The 26,316-nt window shown below is 39.4% G+C and overlaps 1 protein-coding gene across 1 annotated transcript in view; it reads left to right on the forward strand.

The window, feature by feature from the left end:
- Nucleotides 1-26,316, forward strand: part of LOC139759487 (GTPase-activating Rap/Ran-GAP domain-like protein 3) — a 628,035-nt gene that overhangs the window by 308,667 nt on the left and 293,052 nt on the right. Inside the window, 1 exon segment of the mRNA XM_071681664.1 lies at nucleotides 7,324-7,653. Within this exon segment, the coding sequence (XP_071537765.1) occupies nucleotides 7,324-7,653 (330 nt within the window).

Here is a 26,316-nt window from a genome sequence, read left to right on the forward strand (position 1 = left end):
TACCAAATTCTTCTCTCATTGCTCCATCCTTTTTTTTTTTTCTTTCTTTCTTCTTTCGAGATGACATAAAGTTTGAACAAACTGTCTCTCGCAATACTGCAGGGACAAACCAACTATATTTTTCATGGAGAAGGGCAATACAGACCATATATTTTCTTTAAGCTGTCCTGAGTTTAAATTCAGGACTGTATTTTCGACTGACTGACACACACAGAGCCACACACGCACACAGACACACACAATACAGAAGACTTCGCACGCATGCGCATGCAGAAACTACGTGTAAACTAGAGCATCCATTGCCATACGTACTTCATTATAATCATAAAACGATACAGAAAGCAAGAAATACAAATAGATACAGTTAGTTGTAAGGATGAAATGCCTATATATGTATATATATATATATATATATATATATATATATATATATATATATATATATATATATACACACGTGGGTGGGTTGGGCCCTTCTCTCGTCTGTTTCCTTGCGCTACCTCGCTAATGTGGGAGACAGTGACAAAGTATAATATATATATATATATATATATATATATATATATATATATATATATATATATATATATAGTTCAAAGGAGGTATGAAAGAGGTTCTGTTGCAATTGATGCAGATCTGTATTCAAAGACCAAATCTAAATATATTCCCTCACCCTACATCTGCTGTTTAATCGTAACATTTCTAATTACCTCTGAATCAGTGCTCGAGTCCAGGTGAGGATTAATAATTCTCAGCCTCCAAAGCAAAAAAAGTAAACTAGGTGGGCATTTTCACCTGTATATAAACATTTTACAAGTCTACTTGCATACTGTTTTTTTTTTTTTTTTTTTTTTTTTTCAGAAGGGTGTAAATTCCTGGCAGGATTTGTTGGTATGGTTGTGTATATATATGGACAATGTGTGAGGGAGGGAGGGATTAGGGAGATGGGCGGAGGGAAACTGAAAATGGGCGATAGAAGAGGAAGGAGGAGGAGAATAGGGAGAGGGAGGATCAAGGTAAAGGAGAAAGGGGTGATGGGGAGAGGGAATATTGGGTAAGGAAGAGTAAGACCCAATGAACTGATGGTGAAGCGACGCCCGCCAAGGATTGTAAAGACATCAGAGAGAGAGAGAGAGAGAGAGAGAGAGAGAGAGAGAGAGAGAGAGAGAGAGAGAGAGAGAGAGAGTAAAGGATTTGGATGGGGACGTAGAACGAAGGGAGAGGAAAAATTAGTGAGAAGGTTGAGTACATGTGGGTGTAAGCGAAAAAGGGTGTGAGTGATGATAAAAAAAAAAAAAAAACGAAAAAAGACGACAAAGCGTGTCACCGTGTACGAGATACACGTAGAGTGAGAACATAACAGTGTGTATGTGTGTGTGTGTGTGTGTGTGTGTGTGTGTGTGTTTGTGTGTGTGTGTGTGTGTGTGTGTTTTAGGGTGAGTTTTTGGGGGTCAGATTTATCCCACGTGCATGTCCAGTATGGTATTTATAGCTGTTGTTCCCCAGCAAATGGGACAGAGAGAGCCATATACGAAGTTTGGACGCGATATTATGTTATTGATTTTGCTTCGCCCGCGAGTGCATTTTGCTACGTAAACCGGGTTAAAGGGTTTCGTGGAGTTTTTTCTTCTTTTTTTTCCAGAAGGAGTTTAGCCTCGCTTGGGGTAGAAAGAGTATTATTAAAAGACTTAAAGGTAGTCATTAAAAGTCCTTTAGAATTGTGAAAGATAACACTGGCGAGTTTTCAGTTTTGGTGCTATTTATTAAAGGGTTTAAGGATGGTAATTAAAAGTCCCTTAACAGAAAAAAAGGCTTATTTCTTGTAATAAGAAGCATAGATGGTGTCCTTAAAAATCCTTTAAAACAAGAGAGGAAAAAACTGACGGGGTTATGATTCAAGTCGTTTTAAGGGTCTTTAGAAAGGGGGAAGAACAGTGTTTAAGTGACCTTAATCTCCATCCTCAGTAGGTTTCTTTAGGTGTTTTGAAGTCCTCTTTTTTTATTTCTTTTTAAGGACTTTGAAAAGGAGGGAGAGTTTTGTTTGGAAAGGGGCCCCGCGGCAGTACTTTGAAGGAGTTTATTTTAAAGGAGAGGGACTGTGTGTAGGTACTATAGGTATTATACTGTAGATGGTTGCTGGGAAACCTTGCTATTGGCCAAGAGAGATCATAAGGTTTGTGCAAGTGGAGACTGTGATGTCTTTTCCTTTTTGTTTTTCTCGTACGTGTAAAGATATGATGGTTGTATCATATACGCTTTTCGAAGGAACGCTTTGGTTTACATGTATTCTTATATATTTTTACTTTATTGAAAAAAAAAAACGTACGAACTTTGTGAAAGAATATATGCGAATTGGAGATCTGTACATGTGTAGATGCACGAATGGTTGACTTATGTTAAAGTTTTTAGGGATATAAAATTTGTGTGTGTGTGTATGTGTGTGTGTGTGTGTGTGTGTGTGTGTGTGTGTGTGTATGTGTGTATGTATGTGTGTGTGTATTCGGTGTATAATCAAGCATTTGCAATTACCTATTGGCACTGTACAGGGAGAAAGTTTTACACCTGTGGAGTCCCTATCTCTTCAACATTTTCTTCTACTATACAACTTCTCAAATTTTTGTGTGGTGAACGCATTAACGGGTGTATATGTGGGTGTCGAATGTTCCACATATGTCAGCCAGCATGCAAATACAGCATTTTTCATGGAATGATCGTCGCTGCTGCTGAATGTGACACACACACATACACACAGAGGATACTGTGGAAACTTGGGGAAGGCATAATGCCTGTAAACGTTATACACCACAGTTGTTGCAGCAGCAGCAGCCTGGGGATGTAATCTGAGCTCAACACACTCAGGGATGGGGGAGGACGTCGCTGCTGCTGCTGCTGCTGCTGCTTCTGCTTTTGTTATCAGTAAGGGACCAGGACTTCCTTGACACAACCAACCTGGGTCCGTGGCAGTATAGAGTTCGGACCCAGCCTCCCTCACGGGTGTTAGCTCGCAACGCGCTCTCTCTCTCTCTCTCTCTCTCTCTCTCTCTCTCTCTCTCTCTCTCTCTCTCTCTCTCTCTCTCTCTCTCTCTCTCTCTCTCTCCCTCCCTCCCTCTCTTTCCCTCTCCCTCCCTCTCTCTCTCCCCCTCTCTCCCGCCCTCTCTCTCTCTCTCTCTCTCTCTCTCTCTCTCTCTCTCTCTCTCTCTCTCTCTCTCTCTCTCTCTCTCGTCTGCCCGTCTCTAGGTCTGCCTGTGCAGCCGTGAGTCCCTTTCTCCTCACCCTACCTTTCACTTCTCAGTCATCAACAGAGTTGGAAACTGGAAGCTTTGACCGGTGCTGTGTCTTTCTTTGTTCGTACCTTAGTCCTGTCGTGTGTATATATATATATATATATATATATATATATATATATATATATATATATATATATATATATATCATGAACGTCCAGCCTATTCTCTTCTGGCTGGAGTGCACCTTTCACCGTATATACTACGTTGTCACTATAGCTCTCTCACTTGCCTTACACCCACTCAAGCTGGAGATATCTGCAAGGCAGGGGAGACCAATACCAGATTAAGCGTATCGCAGCCGTGAAGAGCTTTTTAAATGCATCGGTAAACTTTTCTTATTATACCTCGTGGGACTTTTATGGTTCTAGTTTTCTTATCTTTTTTACCTTCTTTTTTTTTTCAATCTTGTCCTTCCTGGGCTAGAAACTTGTTGTTGGTGACTTTAGTTATGGATATGGTAAGCTGTTTTTAACAGTGGGTTACTTAACAATTAAGGATATGGAACTAGTTCTAATATTTGGCGTCTATTTAGTAAGTCCTAATTTTGTCGAAGGTAAGAGTTATTGAAATATACATTGGAGGGTGATCTTGGGTTTCTGTTCGTCAAACTGGCCTTCAAGAAAGATGGCATGTCTATCAAGACATCATGTCTATCCCACGCATGTCATGATAGCAGGTACAGACACAACATAGAACATTATTCCCCGTGTATGTGAGTGGCTAGGAGATCGTCCCATGTCCCATGCTACGCTTTACTCTCACATCTCGCCTCTTCCTCACGCATTCCATCCCCCACGCCACCTCTTCCTCTCACTTCCCACCTCCCACGCCACCATTTCCTCCCACTTCCCACGCCACCTCTTCCTCTCACCTCCCACCTCTCCCACACCACCTTTTCCTTCCACCTCCCACACAACCCCACCTCCCACAGGGTGTGTCGACTTTGCGGGCGTTTGTGATGAATTTGTTTCCCCCACGTCCCGCACACCTGACTGACCTTTTCTGCCTGTGCTGGACTGGGTCAGTTTTTACATCAGTGTCTTTTAACACACATGCTCTTCCACTAATACTGTTTTATATATATATATATATATATATATATATATATATATATATATATATATATATATATATATATACGAACAAAGTTGTACAGTTAGGTTCGGTAAAAGGCTGTCTGCTGGCTGTGTGAGCCTGATGGGAAAAGACCGGTGTAGACCCCGTTGCTCGCCAACGTGAGATGAAGGGTATTCGAGTACATAGTATTCGAATAGTCATATGCCTATTAGGGGCGATCATAGCATAGCGGTAGCGCTCCCGCCTGTTGCACAGGGGTCCCGGGTTCGATCTTGGCTGTTGGAAGTTTAATGTTATATATATGTATATATATATATATATATATATATATATATATATATATATATATATATATATATATATATATATATATTTTTTTTTTTTTTTTTCATTCAAACTATTCGCCATTTCCCGCGTTAGCGAGGTAGCGTTAAGAACAGAGGACTGGGCCTTGGAGGGAATATCCTCACCTGGCCCCCTTCTCTGTTCCTTGTTTTGGAAAATTAAAAAAAAAACGAGAGGGGAAGATTTCCAGCCCCCCGCTCCCTCCCCTTTTAGTCGCCTTCTACGACACGCAGGGAATACGTGGGAAGTATTCTTTCTCCCCTATCCCCAGGGATATATATATGACATACCTTAGATGTTGTTTCTCTCCATGCATCTCTACCATACCAAACATTTCTTAAAATAATTCTTTATTCACGAAATCTCATAGAACTAAAATTTGAAAAAAGAAACTAATGCCTTCATCATTCACTTTTTGTCATTTAGCAATAGCTCTACGTGGCTGCCATTCGTCTGTGCATTTTCAGTGGTTCACTCCTGCATGCTATCCCAGCCATACATCAACCCTCCCCCCCCACCAGTTGTCTCCCAGTGCTTTCCCTTCCCCGCGGGAGCCATTGCATAGCTTCCTTTTACAGCGGCACAAGTTACAAGGATCATAAACCTTCCAATTCAAGGGTCAGGCTTTTGCCTAGCCTGTAAAATTTCTTTTTGAATTCACTTTCAAAAAATTTATAGGAGTTATATTGTTCTAAGTCTCAACTATTAGTCTGTTCCCTATATTTTTATATATATATATATATATATATATATATATATATATATATATATATATATATATATATATATAAATATATATATATATATATATATATATATATATATATATATATATATATATATATATATATATATGATGGTGAAATCGCAGTTCAGAAGTTCATAAAAAGTACATGTTAAATAAAATTGTATGAAGTTCTAAATTGCTATTTTAGCTTCATAACTATCAGCACGGACTAGTGTGATCAATATATATATATATATATATATATATATATATATATATATATATATATATATATATATATATATATATATACATATATATTTGTGTTAAATGATTATAGGGTATAAATTTGTAGTAAAAGTGTATGAATGCCTAACTTAAAACATCTGTATCCTATCTTTGTATCATTATTAATACCATATAAACTGAGAGAAATATTTGTATATTGTCTTTGCAATATCTATGTATACACATACACGTGTGTCCTTTGTATACATTTTGTGTTTTAGCTTATCGTAAGATATACAGAGCTTTAGTATAGCCATAGCTTATACGCAGTATTTCGCTTATATATATATATATATATATATATATATATATATATATATATATATATTGTGATGTGCCTTACAGTATGCGATGGAAATGACAATTTGTGTACTCCATAAGTGAATCATTACCACCTACTGTACCTGTATGCAGCCTACATGCCCTGACGAGATGTATGTTACATGTAGCCTGTATTAGGCAACTTTGTGCTAAATGTAGATGTATAAGGCTCCTTACGCTTGCTGTGTTTGTTTAATGTAAGCCATTTGCATCCTCTGTAGCTTTGTGTTTATATATATATATATATATATATATATATATATATATATATATATATATATATATATATATATATATATACTGAAATACAAAATCCACACTGGATAAACAAAATATCCAATTGGGGTTTTATATTCCTCCATCAATGTGAAATAATTTTGGTATATATATATATATATATATATATATATATATATATATATATATATATATATATATATATATATTCCCTTTGCAAAAAAAAGTCAGTGTTCTCCCCAGCATAAGTTTATAACTTTTATTTAAGACTGAAGGTCTTGAGCTTCTCTACCTTCTCCCCTTCAAAAAAAAAAAAGTATGAGTGACTAGCATTTGCAGTCCCATGGACATAAGGGGGTTAGTCATCATGCTGAAGGGTGTTTTACCCTGCTGTAAACAATAAGTGATTTGACTTGAGACTCAGACTGGTGAGAACACTGGGGTTAAAGAGACACATCTGTGTGGTGTTAGGTGCTTGGTTGTTAATTTAGCTATAGTCTTCTGATAAGGAACACAAACTAGTTCGCTACCTTATTGCTTTGTGAAATATGCTTAGTTCTCAGACAGTGTTGATTAAAGTTATAATCAAGCTTAATAAGTACAGATTTATAGCCTTTGTAGTGCTTATAGATCAGTTATGCATAATCAGGTATATTCGTATTGCTTGACCTACTGCAGTATACATTTTAATGCCACTTGTCAACATAATAGTCAGGTACCCCATTTTAGCTGCATTTAGAGCATTGTAGATGATAAGTTCTAATTACAACATGGTATTGTACTCTAGATATACTGTATCATAGCGTCCGGTGTGGAAATGCAGCTCAAGATATTCACACATTTGTTGATTACATTGGTATAGACAAGTAGGAAGGTATAGCTTGACGTTAGAAGATGCAGTTAGAGAGATTGATATATATATATATATATATATATATATATATATATATATATATATATAGATAGATAGATAGATAGATAGATAGATATAACTGGGTGGTGTACAGAGCAAGCGGAATGTTTCCTCCCTTCCCTCTTCAGCGGAGTCGACAGCAGCAGCAAAAACAGCAGGGACAGCAACAGCAACAACAGAAGCAGCAGGGGCAACAGCAGCTACAACAACAAAAACAGCAGGTACAGCAACAACAGCAGAAGCAGCAGGGGCAACAGCTGCAGCAGAAGCAGCCGGTGCAACAGCTACAGCAGAAACACCAGGGGCAACAGCAGCAGCAGAAACACCAAGGGCAGCAGCAGCAGCAGCAGCAGCAGCATCAGCAGGGACAGCAACAGCAGCAGCAACACCAGGGACAACACCAGGACTCCCAGCCTCATCCATCTCTGCTCGACTACCGAAGGTCCTCCTCCAGGCAGGTGTGTCCCATAGTCGTCCGCACACCTGATATCACGCATACTCATCTGCCTTTCGGACCACATACCTCCCGTCAGGCCCACATACCTCCCATTAATCCCACTTACCTATACATCAGATCTAAATAGCTACCATCATGCCGACACACGTGTCATCACGCTCACATGCATTGTATTAGGCCCACATATCTATAGTCAGGCTTAGAAACCTGTCATTATGACTAGACGTATGTTACCATATCTACACATTAACTATCGTGCCTACTTGTGTCACTAGAAATAAGGTAGATAGTCGTGTTATAGGTTGTTTGGAGGGGAAGTGAAAGCGAGCACCATTGAACTTCTCAAACATCGACATGAAAACATATTTGGACAATGAAAAATAGGGTGCCACGAGTAATCCAGGCCAATTTCATAGTCACATGCAAAAATAGGATACAACATACAGGTATTAAAACACCTGCCGTCGCCTCCATACATTTGTCATGACGTCCACCAAGTCTGTTGTCTCATCCAGACTCCCGCCCTAGTTTAGCATCACACATCTCCTACTGTATCAAAGCATCGACCGTTTCGCCTACCACGACTCTGGTGGTGTCCATACGCATTAATGCGTATAAACTCCACAACGTTACATTCATATGCCAATATCATCATTGGATATGCTCTCTGGTTCGTTATTTCATCTCTTCCTTTCTAATAAGACGTGTAGGACACTACAACTCTTCCACCAGACAGATTTTTCAGATCTTCCAAGTCTTTTTTGTGTACTCACAGCACCACGTACACACACACACACACACACACACACACACACACACACACACACACACATGCACGTGCAACGAATGTAATTCACTATTTGCATCAGCGTCGTATGCACATCACATCGCACCACCCCAGCATATTCCTCAATAGTTTTCTCCACGTCCAGACTTTCATCATATCTACGTTAATTATACTTCTGAGTTAGGTATGTTTGTGATGCCTGGCTGGAATAACGTTAGAGCGTGAGATTCTCTGAGCTGCGTGCATGTATAATCCTTCATTATAGTTAAACGTGTTTGATTTTTTTTTTTATATCTTGTATCTGCCTGTGGAGATTTTCTCATTACAGCGAAGCAAATATGTTCTTTACAAATTAGATCTGCGTTTAATTCTTCGTTACTTCTGATCCATCATTTTGCCATTCTGTGCATAATTGCCATTTCATTATCATATGAAAATGAATAAGACTCTTCATTTCACCTGAGAAAAGCATATTCATTTTTGATTTCATAGGGCCATACATTTCACTAATAATACTTATCGTTTCATGCACTTATACATTTAGCCCCCAATTATATCTTTTGAATGAATAATGTAAACTCTTGTAAAAAAAACTCAGTCTACATGGTAAAACGAATTCATCATAACTCCCAATTGATTTAAAGGGCTTTCTGACCCTTATTGCTCCGGGTTTTTCGACTATATCAGTCGTTTCGCTCGTGCTCGTCAAGCACTGTCTTCTCTCACATGTAGAGTCCTCCTCCTCAGTTTCTCGGGGAAAAGAGCCCGTAATTACAGGCTGTATATAATGCGTGTTGTGTCAGAGAGAGAGAGAGAGAGAGAGAGAGAGAGAGAGAGAGAGAGAGAGAGAGAGAGAATAACCCATATCTTTAAGTAGTCGCCTGGATCCTGGAATGTCTACCACGCATGAATCCACAAGACTACAAGAGTGTACAGTTCGGTACACACGACTCTCTCTCTCTCTCTCTCTCTCTCTCTCTCTCTCTCTCTCTCTCTCTCTCTCTCATCTAGGCTGCTATCGTCCTTCATTGTTATATGTCAGCCACAGTGGTCTTCATGGGACGTATCCATGGCATCCTCTTCGATAAATCACATTTACTATATCGATCATAATTAAGGGTCTTAATGAGACAAACCCATGGCATCTAGATCCTTAATGAGACAATAAGAATAGTATCCTCTGGGTCTTGTATATTACCTCATCTCCTGAATGCTGGGCTCGACCAGTGTGATAACAAATTTCTGTGGTTGCCATTAGCGTAAAAAAAAGAAACGCCGTTGTAATTATAATGCAACAACGTCTGCATGAATAAAGCATGAGGTAGGAATGTATGTATACATGTAATTTATTCATTTATTTTTGGATGAATGTAATTACAGCGATAGATCACTAACAGCCAACCAACCCAACGAGCAACACACCCCTCCCCATCCCCCCCTCCCTCGTCCACCAGCAAAGCAACGTTGCCTAAAGGTATATTTTGCATTTGCAAAATTACGGTGGATTGATTCACAAAAGCATCGATATCTGAACAGGTTTTTTTTTTTTTTTTGTAATTTTCGACCAATGTTTTCGGTGACTATTGTGAAGATGAGTTGCCTCTTTGCACACAAAGAAAAGATCCACTTTCAATATGACACGACAGGTAGGCATACCATACGAAACAGTTAGACTTTTTGAGCATAGTTGTACAGATTCTTTAATTTGCCGAACGTCTGGAAAATTAATGTAAATGACTAAAATTTCTCCATTACCTCGCTTCAAACGTGGAGACACAGCGGGTGGGTCTTCTTTCTCAAAAACTAAATGTTGCTCTTGATAACTTTGGCAATTATTCTGAGGACGATGGAGAACACTCAGCAAAGTATAAATTTCACTATATTACATTCTTAACTAGTTTAATGATGAACAGTTACAAAATTGGTGTTTTGAATATATATATATATATATATATATATATTTTTTTTTTTTTTTTTTTTTTTTTATACTTTGTCGCTGTCTCCCGCGTTTGCGAGGTAGCGCAAGGAAACAGACGAAAGAAATGGCCCAACCCCCCCCATACACATGTATATACATACATCCACACACGCAAATATACATACCTACACAGCTTTCCATGGTTTACCCCAGACGCTTCACATGCCTTGATTCAATCCACTGACAGCACGTCAACCCCGGTATACCACATCGCTCCAATTCACTCTATTCCTTGCCCTCCTTTCACCCTCCTGCATGTTCAGGCCCCGATCACACAAAATCTTTTTCACTCCATCTTTCCACCTCCAATTTGGTCTCCCTCTTCTCCTCGTTCCCTCCACCTCCGACACATATATCCTCTTGGTCAATCTTTCCTCACTCATTCTCTCCATGTGCCCAAACCACTTCAAAACACCCTCTTCTGCTCTCTCAACCACGCTCTTTTTATTTCCACACATCTCTCTTACCCTTACGTTACTCACTCGATCAAACCACCTCACACCACACATTGTCCTCAAACATCTCATTTCCAGCACATCCATCCTCCTGCGCACAACTCTATCCATAGCCCACGCCTCGCAACCATACAACATTGTTGGAACCACTATTCCTTCAAACATACCCATTTTTGCTTTCCGAGATAATGTTCTTGACTTCCACACATTCTTCAAGGCCCCCAGAATTTTCGCCCCCTCCCCCACCCTATGATCCACTTCCGCTTCCATGGTTCCATCCGCTGCCAGATCCACTCCCAGATATCTAAAACACTTCACTTCCTCCAGTTTTTCTCCATTCAAACTCACCTCCCAATTGACTTGACCCTCAACCCTACTGTACCTAATAACCTTGCTCTTATTCACATTTACTCTTAACTTTCTTCTTCCACACACTTTACCAAACTCAGTCACCAGCTTCTGCAGTTTCTCACAAATTGCATAAAAATAATGAGGGTTGTCTCAGGCATTATACACAGAGGGAATTAGAAATCAAGAAAACTTCGGTATTCCTTTCCTCAAAGAACGTAATAACAGATACAAGAGAGGAAGAAATGGCAAAATTTTGAAGGGTAGTAAGGATAATGACCGATGCATGATAGACCATTAGGCTGTCGAGCAGTATAGGTATCCATTGATAGATGAACCGTCAGTTCTCGGATGGTGAAGGTGCCCTTCCTCCACTCGACAGCGCATCAACAACTTTTGCTATCTCCTGGAGGTAAACATCATCCCCTATCGTCTTTCACAGTCGCCTGCACTATCACTCTCTATCGCCACCATTTTCTCGTACCTGTGTCCCATTTTCCGTGTCATGTTCCATCATCGTCCTCATCATTTCCGCTGTCATATTCGTGATTACATCACCAAGCTTCACAGAGCTTTTTTTGGAAAAAAAACATATGTATATATATATATATATGAGACTTGGTGATATATATTCAGACCCCGTAAATCCCAGATGCTTCGCAATATCCTGCCATTTTATGCTCTCAGTTGGATCTGACGTGAAGTTCTGCAGAGTTAAGAAAATATAGTTCCTGTCTCTACAGCTCTCTCTGATCGCGTTTTTGTCTACGTTGGGTTGAATATTGCCGAGGTTTCGGAACATTACAGACGAAGGAAGAGAGATGAAAGGGAAAGAGAAAGAAAGCTCAAGTTGAAACATCTGGGTCTGCGGGCACGGGAGTTCGATGTCACCATGACTGTTTAATCTGTTTATTGATAACTTGCTAAGGGAGGTGAATGCAAGGGTCTTGAAGAAAAATTAGAAGGGGGATGGGGGAAAGGTCTTCAGTATGTAGAGGGTGAGAGGAGGATGGGGGGGTCGTCTGGGAGATGAGTCAGTTACTGTTTGCAGATGACACGGCGCCGGTGGCAGAAGTTGGTCTCTAAGTTTGGGAGAGTGTGCGAAAGGAGAAACTTTAAAGTAAAAGTGATGAAAGCAAGGTTATTAGGTTGAGCAAGGAGACAGCTGGGGCGAGATTCTGGAACATGCAAGGGATGAGTAAGTAGAGACCTGACTAAGACAAGGGTCGTACCGCAGTGCTCAAGGGTCGTGTCGTCATGTTTAAGGGTCGTACCGTCTTTTTCGAAGGTTGTATATCAACCATCTGAATAAATCACCCTTCCATAGTTATTTTTTTTTTCCTGTCTCTACACAGTATGCAGTAACCCATGCATCAACCATCCTACCCACATCTACAATGCCCATCTACATCTGTAGTTCCCACCTACATCTACAGATTCCACCTACTTCTTCCCCATATACCTTCCAGCTATACCTTACCCCATATACACCTTGCTCCAAAACTCAACATGTTCCCAGTGCACCTTATCGCTGTCAACATCCTGTCAATAAGGCTTTCACGGTAATATATATTTTTCCGAGTTCTGATATAGCTCAGTCAGCGATGCCTTTTAGATCGCAAAATTTAGTATATATATAAAGTAAATGTAGAACTTTATCGTTGGTCTCGGATAGATAATTAACCGCTTTAGAAAGAGATTAACAATTTTCTCTTCTCATTATACGACACCGGATTCTTTTTGTAACATATTCTGTCCTTTTCAGTTCTGAGAGACTAAGGCTGACTATATTTTGGATATATATATATATATATATATATATATATATATATATATATATATATATATATATATATAGTTTTTCAAGACTGATGCACTGTTATATTCAGTATTATACTTGTAGAGATCACCACTTAGTCACCTTCTACACACACTCACCATCAGCACACCGACCACCATCACTACACGCTAACACTATCAGCACACACACCGTTACCACACATATGCCACCATCACCACATACTCAGTCACCACAACCACCGTCAACAAACACTTATCAAACCCACACACTCGCCATCACCACACACTCATCGCCATCACCACACACTCATCCCCATCACCACACAATAACCACACAATTTGCCTTCACCACATAAACATCCACAACCTTCACCAGGAACTGATAAATACCACGCACACACACACACACACACACACACACACACACACGCTAAGCAGTTAATCATTGTATTGGTATTTCCAAACGAGCAAGACCAGAGCAAATGAGTTTATGCATGAACATGTATTAATATGTTTTATTTACGGTCCGCTAATGTCATTATTCTTCGTACATGTAGAGTATGTTAATAGTCTCCATGTTATCATTATGACAGCGGAGAAAGAATTAATATATACATGGATGTATTTAAAATGTATGAATAATTACATACGCGACCGTTTGACAGGATATACACAAACACACACACACAAACACCTGACTTAGACTTGTGTGTGTGTGTGTGTGTGTGTGTGTGTGTGTGTTTATTTACATACATAGGAGTTGAGGGTAAGAAACTTGGGCAATAGGAATGTAATCCTCTCTCTCTCAGTAACACATAAATGATAATCAAAAAGAGTACACACACACACACACACACACACACACACACACACACACACACACACACACACACACACACGCACCCACAAATGCACATTAAGCATCACCATACACATTAACCACCGCCATACATTCATCATCACATCACACATTCACCACAACACATTTATCATTACCATTTATACACTTTCGCTTCATAACGATTATCACTATAGGTTTCGCCATCGCAACACGCATGTAGCTCTTCAATTTGACTTTTGATACTATGTAGAGACATAATCATGAGACCAGCCTGAAAAGGATTCATGTTCTGATTTTCTGTTCAGCTTTTGCTGGATATATGAATTGGCGTCTATGCTACTCGGTAAGAGACTTATGAATTTGAAAGTGACTAAATGAATGATTAGATGAATGAGCTAATATATATATATATATATATATATATATATATATATATATATATATATATATATATATATATATATATTATATATTATATTTAACATACTTCCAATCCTCCACTCAATTCATAGGCATAAAACATATTCATGAACATATGCGTGGCATATCTCAGTTATTTCCGAGCTGTGTTAATACTAGCGGATTTATGTAAGTGTGATTAGCCAGATGTTCCTCTGGTACTGAGCCCGAGGATTTGCGGTGGGATTACCAATGGCATTTTTAGTAGGATTTCACTAGATTGTTTTTGAAAGCTGTAATTTAAATATTGGTAGGACTGAAATCGTAGATATTCCGTGGGAACTGCCGTTGTTGGTGATTTTCTACAACATTTTTTTCCAACGGCTTTGACCTGTAGTGTTCCAGAAGTTGTAGTTTGTGTTGTTATAGAAATGTGACCACACCCCACCCTTTCTTGATTGTTTTCTTACACAGCCGAGGTGGCACACCTTTTGTCTTTACTATCAGCTACCTTAGTTAGCTGACATTGGTCCGAAGTAGTATTCTAGCGCGTCCTTCATTTATGGTATGAGCTGAGCCATTCATTCGAACTAATTTTTCCGTATTTGATCGCCGTCCCCCGCGGTAGCGAGGTAGTGCCAGGAACAGGCGAAGAAGGGCCACATTCGCGCACATTCATTCTTTAGCTCTCATGTGCAGTGCACCGAAACCGCAGCTTCCTATACACATCCAGGCCCCACAGACCTTTACATGGTTTCCTCTCGCCGCTTTACATGCCCTGGTTCAATCCATTGACGGTACGTCGACCCCTGTATACCATAGCGTTCCAATGCACTCTGTCTCGTGCACGACTTTCATCTTTCTGTAGGTTCTGGTTCCGATCACTTGAAGTCTTTTTTAATGCATCCTTCAGTCTCCAATTTGTTCTTCCCCTTCTTGTTCCCTTCACTTCCAACACATACCTCTTTGTCAACCTCTCCCCTCTTCTTCTCTCCATATGTCAAAACTATTTCAGCACACTCTCTTCAGCACTCTCAACCACACTTTTCTTATTGCCACATCTCTGTAGTATATATATATATATATATATATATATATATATATATATATATATATATATATATATATATATATGTATATGTATGTATATTATATGGACGTATTGCGCAAAACCGCGCACTTTTATAGAAAGCATAACACCTTACGACAACAGGATTTGAACCTCCACCACTTCTGTGGGAGCTGGGTGTGCTAACCACATAGCCAAGTTGCTGGCATACTGAGCTTCCACACTAGTGGTAGAGTCTAGAATCCTGCTATCGGAGAGCATTGTGTAATTTTACACACACACACACACACACACACACACACACACACACACACACACACACTTCATCACCGTACGTTCACTGTTAGTAAAAAGTCATCACCATCATCATAGCACCACTGTCCCGTCATCACCATCATCATAGCACCACTGTCCCTTCTCTCACCATCATACACCATCATACCCCCTACCATCACCGCCACACATTCTCTAATATATGATGCTGAACTTCCCCCTTTTTCCCCCCTTTAACAAAATAGCCTCGAAAGGATCCATTGATCTGTTGATGTTTGCAATTCCCTGTATCCCCTTGTAACCCTTTGTATTCACACACACACACACACACACACACACACACACACACACGAAAAGTATTCGGCAAAAGAGATTTGCATTGTTTATTCTACAACCGTTTTTATTGTAGAGTTGTGTTTGTTTGCCCTTGTGAATTTTTTAAGGAAAAGGCCCGTCAGCTTTTTTTTTTTTTTTTTAATTTCCTGTCAGATCTCACTTCTCCGTCAATCCTGATAAAAGTCGCCTGTTAGAATTCCCAGAAAATAATTTGGAGGTGTTTCGAACGGATATTGTGAATCAGTTTTTGTGTTCCTGAAAGAAAACGTGAAAACAGAGAAGAAAAAGAAGGAAAGAATGATGAAACTAAAGTCAGCTCAGTGTGCTGTAGTTAGCTGTGCCGATGTCAGTTATGCTCAGAGGTACGTTAGCTGTTCTCTAGGGTATATCAGTATTTTTATATGCACATCAGGAGGCGTGCTTATACCATCTGCGTCCTTATACCACCTTATGGATGCATGTTTTGTTGTATCATATACAACATCCGTTGAAAATTGGGTATGTTTGATATCTAAATGTTAGCTGAACTATATGAAGCTGTCTTTTACCGTCGGCATCCATTTGGTAGCTGCGCAACAGCGTTTTTCGCACTCCTTTTCCATCTGCAGGAGGACAGCCCCCTGCCTAGTCCATGTTATGAGATTTCCCATCACCAGACCTTCCACAACTCTTAGAAGACCTGATCGTCTGTAATAGGTAATCAGATAACAGAAGACCTGATGGTCATTAAGGGGTTGTCTACCGGAGGATACTACATGGGAGACATAACATAAAAACCTGACGCTCTCTGAGATTATCTACTGGGGGTCAGTACATGGGAAAGACAGCATATGGAAAATACAGATAACACAAGACCTGATGACCTGTGGTGTTATCTGCTGAAGGATGATGATAGTAATTTAAACTCCTAATCTATATAGATAGGGGCAGGATTGTATGGCAACACAATTCAGCATTTTTGAAGATCAGGAAAGTGTATACTTGTTTGTGTGTGTACGTATGTGTATGTTGCTTTTTCTTTGGTCTTCATCCAAACTAATGCCAAGTGAGAGCTGGGATCTCGAGCATGAAGCGTCGTCATCACAACTATAGCAGAGGTGCTTCCCTTGCCACCCTAGGGGGTTAGGAGATTCAATTCCTTGAGTAAGCCATGCTGTCGACTGGCTACACCTACAGGACATGCAGCTGGTATCCGGTCGTGTAAGGCGTCATGGATTTACCGGGGACCTTTGTCAATGCCCTCTTGTGTTTCCGTGCCTGTTTGGCGTCCGTCTCCTTGACTCAAGCTTACTGTTAGGTAATCCCCAGGCACGCCTCCTATCCCCCCCCCCCTCACTCATGCCCACCTCCTACACGTACCCACTCATAGGCCTTCCCCTCCCCCAGACCCATTTCCCTCCAACCCTCTCCCCAGACTCTCCTTCTCTTCCCTCCCTCCCTCTGTTCGGTAAATTCTATCAACACGTCCAACGCTGATGTGTCAGTCAGGGTGTCAGAAATTCAACTGTAGTATTTTCCTGCAACGTAAACTATATATATATATATATATATATATATATATATATATATATATATATATATATATATATATATATATATATAATGTTGTGTGTGTGTGTGTGTGTGTGTGTGTGCGTATGAACATTTGTATTTACGAAATATCGTCAGCTCAGATTTAATTTCCTGTTCTGGTACAAAATACAGTACTAACATATGCAGGAATATTTTCACCAAGTGTTTCAATTTCCGTTCGACTGCAGATTACCATCACGTTTTGGTACGTTTTTAATTCTGCACAGATTTCGAAATACTGCTAAATTAAGCTATAGTTCCATGCTAACGAATTAATATCTGTTTTATCTCTATTTTCACTGTGTTCAAATCCTTATGTGATGTAACAATCGCTTATTCGTCTCTAATATGATAAGACTCACCGTAAAATGCTTATATGTATTGTTATAAGTTTACTGTAAGTATATGAAGGTGTGGTGTGTGTGTGTGTGTGTATAAAGTGCCACTCTCGTCTGTATCCAAACTGGCATATCTGTAGATTCCTTTTGAATGCTGGAATAACTTCTTATATATATTTCTAAATCTTATGCGCTTTTTCCTAAGGCTTCATTGTTAACCTGTAATTAGTTTCACTTCACATACTGCTTATATATATATATATATATATATATATATATATATATATATATATATATATATATATATATATATATATATATGCAAGTGTGTGTTACCGGATTCCGCCAACCTGTCATCAGGCCTTAAATGAAGTGTCGCCTTCAGCGTGGTTATATCATCGTCATTTGACATCGTTAAGGAACTTCCTCACTCCAAAGGAGTCCGTTATTTCTCTGCTCTTGATTGGAGAGCAGTCTTGAAATTGTAGGAGCTCCATATAAGGGATCATGGCCTTGCATAGTGAATCTATTATCGTAAATTCCTCAAGTACACCCAGTTTACATTTACATCCACAATGACTTTGGCATAAGTGTCAAGGAAATTGCATTGAGTCTTTCTAACTTTCCATCTATGGAATATCACTAAGTAGTGTCGGTAGTTATGTGTGTGTGTGTGTGTGTGTGTGTGTGTGTGTGTGTGTGTGTGTGTGTGTGTGTGTGTGTGTGTGTGAGGAAGACCTTCAAGACATACCATTTACAGTCGTCGGTCGGGATGACAGTGGGCGATATCATCTGGATCCTGAGGCTTGACATTTAAGCCTTGGTCGTTGATTCTCTTCCCTCGCAACCCTTGACTTTATTCTAATCTGAGTGTGGGCAGTGGTACGTACCCCCAGGCTCAGACGGATGGGGGCTGCGACGATGGAGTAATCCATGATCCCCTCTTTTTTTTTTTCTCCTTAAAGGGCAGAGGTGACAGGTGGGGTGTGGATTATCCAAAAGCCTTCAAGAGAAAGGCAAAGGCGATCAGAGACTACTCGGTAATAGGGAATGGTTGGTTGATAATGTTGTGTGAGGGTTAACACTTCTAGAGGATGAGTGTGTGCGAAATACAAGGTCTTCATGGCTTGATAAGGGATTTCCAAAGGGATGATATGGGTTTAATGAAGACATTTCCCAAGATGCGAGTAGATGGTGGAATAAGGGTATGCCTTGGACTACGAGCGTATGCAGAGGTGAGTAAGAATATATGATTAAGGTGCACTGCATATAATGAAAGGGAATATATCGTTGGTATGAACAACACAGTAGTAGATGTTGGAGTTTAGAGAATGTGGAGGAGTAAAACTCACTTAGCTGGTAAGATGATCAAAGTGTCTTAGAAGATGTATGAAAATGGAGAGATTAGATATGACGAGTGAAATGTAATAGATAATGCTGAGGGGTCCTTGCAGTGTTCTGTGAAAGAGCAGATAGAACAGCACTTGATGTAGATTGGTTATAAGAAGCAGCAAATGATAAAGTCTCGGGGAAAAAAAAGGAAAATTGGAGGTAAAACCAAATTAATAAAACACCAAAAAAAATCTTAAATAGGGGTAAAAGTGAACTCGACGCAAAATCTTGAGAAGGAAATTGCTCTCGTGGTCACAGTAAACAATTTTCTCCAGGTGAGGCAAAGTCAGAGTCAACCCACTTACTAGAAGAAAGTGGATAGATAATTAGGGGTAAGACCGAAACAGTGGAGCTGATTCCCTGAATTCATCAGTGTTCCTGAAGGAATTAAGGTGGACATGACCGTGGCCCTCATGAGAAAAGGGAAGAAGTATGTAGAGCAATGGGGATAGTACATAAAGAAAATCAAATACGTTATGATAAGAATATGAAGGAGATAATGGAATGAAAGAGGGAGGGGAAAACACTGGAGCACATCGCCAGACGAGTGTGGGACTGTAAGAGGCATAAAAGGAATAACTGGGATATGGTAAACAGTGGAGGATGTGATGAAGGAAATATAGGTAACTGTTAGAGGCAGGAATTCTCGACTAGTAAGCAGAATAAAGGAGAACAGTTGACTGGTGGAAACAGTTAACTGGTCAGGAGAACTAAGGAACTGGTAAGTAGATCTGGAGAACAAAGAGAATAGTTAACTGGAGAGAACAGGTGAACAGTCAGAACAAAGAGAACCGCTGACTGGTTAGAGCAGGAGACTGATCAAGAGACGGAAATGAACAGTTGCCTGGCCTGGAGAACAAAGCTAACAGATAACACAACGGAAAATAATCAACAAGAGAATGAGAGAAGAAAGGGAATATATAAGAAAAAATTGAGAGAAGTGGAAACGTAGCGCAGATATTCGAGAGAATGGGAATTATTAAACATGATCGCTCATGGCTTAATACCGTTCAGTCATCACCAGTCATTACGTTGATGAACATGGAAGCTTCCACGTCTGGAAAGCAAAGAAATAATGGAGGAAAGCTGTATCCCATTTCCACTCCTGAGTGATTCCAAAGGTGTAAAGCTCTTCCTTACCCCAGGTGAGATCATCCACACCTACAATAGTTGTCATCGCTTTAGCTTGCAACACATTGAAAATATATATATATATATATATATATATATATATATATATATATATATATATATATATATATATATATATATATTGTGTGTGTGTGTGTGTGTGTGTGTGTGTGTCTGTCTGTCTGTCTGTCTGCCTCTGTATTTAGGTAATATGTTCTCTTTGACACGTCTTCTCAAAGGTCAAATATATCCACCACCGATATACTTATTAGTTCTTTCCTTATTAACTCCTACAGTTGCTTTCATGTCTCGTGGGAGACTAAAAAGAAAAAAAAATCAACCTTTCTCAGGTCATTATATTTATGAAGTTTGCAACAACGAAGAGATGAAAATGTGTAGCACTATCTCGGGAACACTGTGCTATCTCCAGGCGAAGATGAGATAAGGTTCCCGAAATACTGCAGCGCAGTTTTTAACCTGTTCATTGTTGTGTGCTTTTAGAAGAAAACAAATTTACGGGAAACGATTTTTAGTCTTTCATGAAAGATTACAGAAACCATAAGGAATAATGAAGAAAAGAACCAGGTAGCTCAGTCCTATAAGATGTGCTTTTGTCTTTGCAATATATATATATATATATATATATATATATATATTTTTTTTTTTTCATACTATTCGCCATTTCCCGCGTTAGCGAGGTAGCGTTCAGAACAGAGGACAGAGCCTTTGAGGGAAATCCTCACCTGGCCACCTTCTCTGTTCCTTCTTTTGGAAAATTAAAAAAAACCGAGAGGGGAGGATTTCCAGACCCCCCGCTCCCTTCCCTTTTAGTCGCCTTCTACGACACGCAGGGAATACGTGGGAAGTATTCTTTCTCCCCTATCCCCAGGGATATATATATATAAGAAGCATACTTTCTGTACGAATAACCCATTCGTCTGATGTGTATATAAAAGATTCATCTCAGTAGTAGATTGTTTTCCTATTTCTAAATTTCTAAATATATCGATAGAGAGATCAGACTTATGTTCTCGACACGGAGATGAAGATCTGATCATCTGTAAAGGGCTCCAGTGGTATTCAAGTCATAGTTGTATTTCACTTGTGATAATGTTTAGCTTATAAGTCGACTTTGCTGTTGAGAATTTACAGATAGATTGTTGCTGTGAGATAAGGCCGCATACTTTATCGATGCTGAGAGCGACTGCTTTCTCTGACATGCTTCTTCCTCCTTATCGTCTCTTCTCTCTCTCTCTCTCTCTCTCTCTCTCTCTCTCTCTCTCTCTCTCTCTCTCTCTCTCTCTCTCTCTCTCTCCCCCATCTTAAACCTCTCCTCATAGTTCTCCCCATCACGAGACGAGAGTCAAAAGTGAGGAGATGGGAGTGTTGGCTGGACGTCTGCTGGAAAAATAAACTACTTAAAATTTCCGTGTTCTCGCCAGCATAAACTGTCTTAATTTGCATACACGGAATATCATCCTGATTTGCAGGTAGAGAGTGCCATCCCACGAAGCGCTTTCTTGACTTGCCGTCATGCTAGCAGGAAGTGAAGCTATATTTCCGCATTACACTTTTCCCCCTTGTATAAGTGCGAGTATGAATGGGGGTACGTGAAAGGGCCAGATAACAGAGGACCAAATGGTCTATGCTTAGGGTATCTGCTCGTTAGAGGACATTACATGGGAGAAGCACATAACATAAGAAATGATGGTCTATGCCAAAGTTATCTGTTGGAGGAAAGCCCATGGAAGCACATAAAAAAGACAGATGATAGAAGACCAGATGGTCTATGACAAGGTTTTCTGCTGGAAGAGAGGCCATAGGAGTACATGGGAAAGACAGATGATAGAAGACTGAAAAGACATGATAGAAGACCAGATGGTCTGTGACAAGGTTATCTGCTGGAGGAGAGGTCATGGAAGTACATGGAAAAGACAGATGATAGAAGACCTGATTGTCTATGACAAGGTTATCTGCAGGAGGAAAGTCCATAGGAGTACATGGGAAAGACAGATAATAGAAGACCTGATGATCTTTGACAAGGTTATCTGTAGGAGGACAGTAATATTTTCTCAACTTCACATTTATAGTGATGGAGACAAACTGCATGCTGTGTAACGGAGATACGAGGAATATTGAATAGGCGATATAAAGGAACTACAGAGAATAGCTAAGGAAAGGTTTCAGTTGCTAAGGGATGTGCAGTGTTACGAACAGGATGAGTGTCTGGAGGAGTTAGCTATAAGGGATAGACGGAGAATTGTTGAAAAACAGAAAGGGTAATATCTTTGTTGCAATAGGATAGATATTGATAAGAATCCGAAAGAATACATTGATGTGGGTAGAACATTTGATTTATTCTTTGGTTTCATTGTTTCCTTTAACCCTCTATTCCAATACCAAAACATAGGAACACAGTGAAATAGATTATTGCATAATAAGCAATGACAGACAGGTCAGACAGCATGACTGACGGACAAGCAGACAGACATAAGATTAACATAAGTCTTAACTCATCTGGGAAGCACTTTGCTTCATTGCATTCATGAATGTTAAGATACTTAGGTGTAACAAGGGAATATACGTTTGATGGAAGGAATACTATGCATATTAGCTTCAGTTTTTACCAGGAAACTGCACTGTTTAATGTTAATGACATTACACACACACACACACACACACACCACACACACACACACACACACACACACACACACACACACACACACACACAAACAACCACACATGTTGGTTCCTCATCCTCTAATGGACTTTCAGTTTTCTTTTTTTTTAACAGGGCTCCCCCCCCCCCTAAAAAAAAGATGATATTTTTAATGGAGTAATTTTTTTTTTCACCAGGATTTTAATATTCCCAGGAAATTAGTGCACGAAGTTCCGGTGGTTGAGATTAAAGTTAGAGACTCGAGGTAATAAAGTTGTGAAACTGATACTCAAGCTCAGGACATAATTACATTGGCGTAGTGTTTCATTTGGGGATGATTTGAAAGAAACATGATCCCTGCAGTAGGCAATGTAATCGTGTATATTTTTATGATTCTACAATTACACTGATTTCAATTTAATCATGCGCGAATATAAAAGATGATTGTTTTCATTTGGACCAGATTATATATATATATATATATATATATATATATATATATATATATATATATATATATATATATATATATCAATGGAACGTAAAGCAGTCAACTATCGTAGAATTTCACATCCTAGTTCCAAATCCGGAAGCTCTCTTGGGATATTTAATTGTAATTTGGTTCAGTAGCCATTAGGTAAATGCAAATATTAATGCAGAATTTATGGCAAGTTGTAATAATCAAATACACATTTTAATTCTTCTGCATTACTCAGATTGTTATGAATTATATATGAGATAGAAAAGGTCCCAAGCTATATTCTATGCATGACTTATAGTTTACCAATCCTTTACGAAACACGATTAGTTCATCTTTCTTTTCTCTTGGAATTTCTTAATTTTCAATACAACATTCTTCATTATCATTCATTTATCTTATTACTCTCCATATGTGACTTACATATGGCTCAGAAAATCGCTATCAAAAGCCAGTAATTCATCAGTTGTATAATTTTTTCTTCAGGTTCTTAGTTTTTATCGTAAATTCAATGATCGATGAATGATATTGACATCATTAACAAAAGATCTTTCATAAGGATTGTAGTTTCGTTTGTCCAATCCCTAATCATTCGAATTCCCATGACTCTAAAGACAGATTTACGCTCGTAAGATTGTGTATCGAACCCAAAGTGAATCATCCGCTTATTGATGAAATTCAGTATCATTTTGTTTTTTTCAGTTTCATTCCATATGCTACGAGGAATATCAGGTGATAACCATGGAGTGTGACCTGTTGAGTGTTTGACTGTGGCTGGTGTACTCTGGTCTCAGAACATCAAGCATGACAGCTTCAGACTGAAGGTGTGTCATTGATCCTATTTTTCGTCTGTTCATGACCCCACCTCCCCGAGGCTGTAGGAGCAATTGATTATATATAGAAAATGGTATCAGAAATGGAATTTCCTTTCCGCAATAAGTAAAAAATGTTAATTGCGTTTTTAATCTCTCCGTTGAGAAGGCGGGAACTGTGAAGTTTGTACTGTGGTATGGAGTTTCCAGCGTGTCATTTCATATCGGTCAAGGTTTACGCTTGTAGATTTAGTTCATAACTTGAACAATACGAATGATAAATGAAAGAGATGAAATGTTGATGTATTTAGACAGTTTGAGTTAAGAGAGTTTGTGGCGCTCTAACTGCTGAGATGACGAAGGTGAGAAGTTAATGGATCTGGTGGTATTAGCTGTTGTAATGGTAATGATGAAGGGGTTTATGGATCTGAAGGTATCATCTACTATAATGGTAATGGTGAAGGGGTTGATAGATCTGACGGTATCACGTACTGTGATGCCAATGTTGAGTGGGGGGTGGGGAGTTAATGGTCCTGATGATAGCAACTGTTATGATGTTAATGGTGAGGGGTTAATTGGTCTGATGTTGTTAGCTGCTATGATAGTAATGAGTTAATGGGTCTAACAATTATCAATTAATGAGATGGAAATAAATTGCTGGTATTTGGTGATGTTGGGAGCAGTGTCCTGATGGGTGTAGCTGCATGAAAAAATGAAGTGCTAACGGGTCTAGCTGCATGAAAAACTGCAGTGCTAATGGGATTAGGTGGTTGGATCTGTTGACCATTTGATACCACTGTGATTCTGATGGTATTGGATTAATGGGTCTGGTAGTATCAGCTGGTGTGGTGCTAACACTGACAGATTAATGGGTCTCCGGCTACGTATATTGGTCGTCTTGCGGTAATGACCTCGTTTGTTTATGTGAACGAAAGGCTTTCGTACGAAGAATTATGACCAAGTTATGAGAATGAAGGAATAGTGGGGATAAACTCAAGTTTCGACACAGTGAAAAGAATAGATTGAAAAATTTTAAATGACAAACTCGGTGAAGTTAAACCAAAAATCGTTAGAAATAAGAATGAATTAATGCATGTGAATTATAGAGATATATGTTGAATTGATGATAGATACGCTTAATGAATAAGAATACGTGTGCATATCAAATGCATAAATGTCTTGCTATTTATAAGAGGTGAATCAAAAATGTTGTGGCATGAATGTAAACTGGAACCCCGCTGAAGTTAACTGAGGGTTGTAAAATCGAAATCCCTGTGAACTCCTGACTATCTCCTTTATCACCACAGTTCAGGCAATATAGAATTTTACTTCTTAAGTAAAGATACCCCAAGCACGTCATCAGAGAGTAGGATTTATTGGCTTTTACCCTGATTCTAAACCAGTGTGTGTGTGTGTGAGGGGGAGGGCTCGTCTGGCTCTGAAAGAAATATTGGATGAATGATCCTCTGCTTGCCTTAGTCAAGGCTTTATAGAATCTTATAGAATCTTTTTAGCAGGTGAAGATATCTCAAAGCACGTCAGTACAGGGTAGGATTTAAAGGTTCCTTTTATCATTTCGCTCTGGTCTGAGCCACAAAAGTAGTTCCTAGATATCCTCCGGAAGGTGAGGAGCTTCCCTGAAGGTGTTCTTCTGGATAACTATCTTTAAGTATTGAATGATTTGCTTGATAGACGATTCGGCTTTACTAGAGTCAAGAATAAATCTTTTTTTTTCTACTTGTATATTTTTGGAGATCAGGCATCGCTGGGCTAGGAAGCCAAGTGTAAGATGAGTAAGCGTCAGCAATATGCTCTCTCGATGTCAGCCCATCCACGCCCTCGCAAAGTTTGTGAAATGCTATTAGCCCCTCCCCTTAATCGCTTTTTAGACCTCCCTCCCTCAGAAGGACAAGGGCGTCCCCTAGTCTTCCCTAAGTCTCTGCTCAGGGGGACGACAGTTGGCACCTACGTCCCTTCCTCATCACACCCCTTC

Source organism: Panulirus ornatus, chromosome 33, assembly GCF_036320965.1.
Source record: "Panulirus ornatus isolate Po-2019 chromosome 33, ASM3632096v1, whole genome shotgun sequence".
In the NCBI taxonomy this organism is placed as follows: Eukaryota; Metazoa; Arthropoda; class Malacostraca; order Decapoda; family Palinuridae; genus Panulirus; species Panulirus ornatus.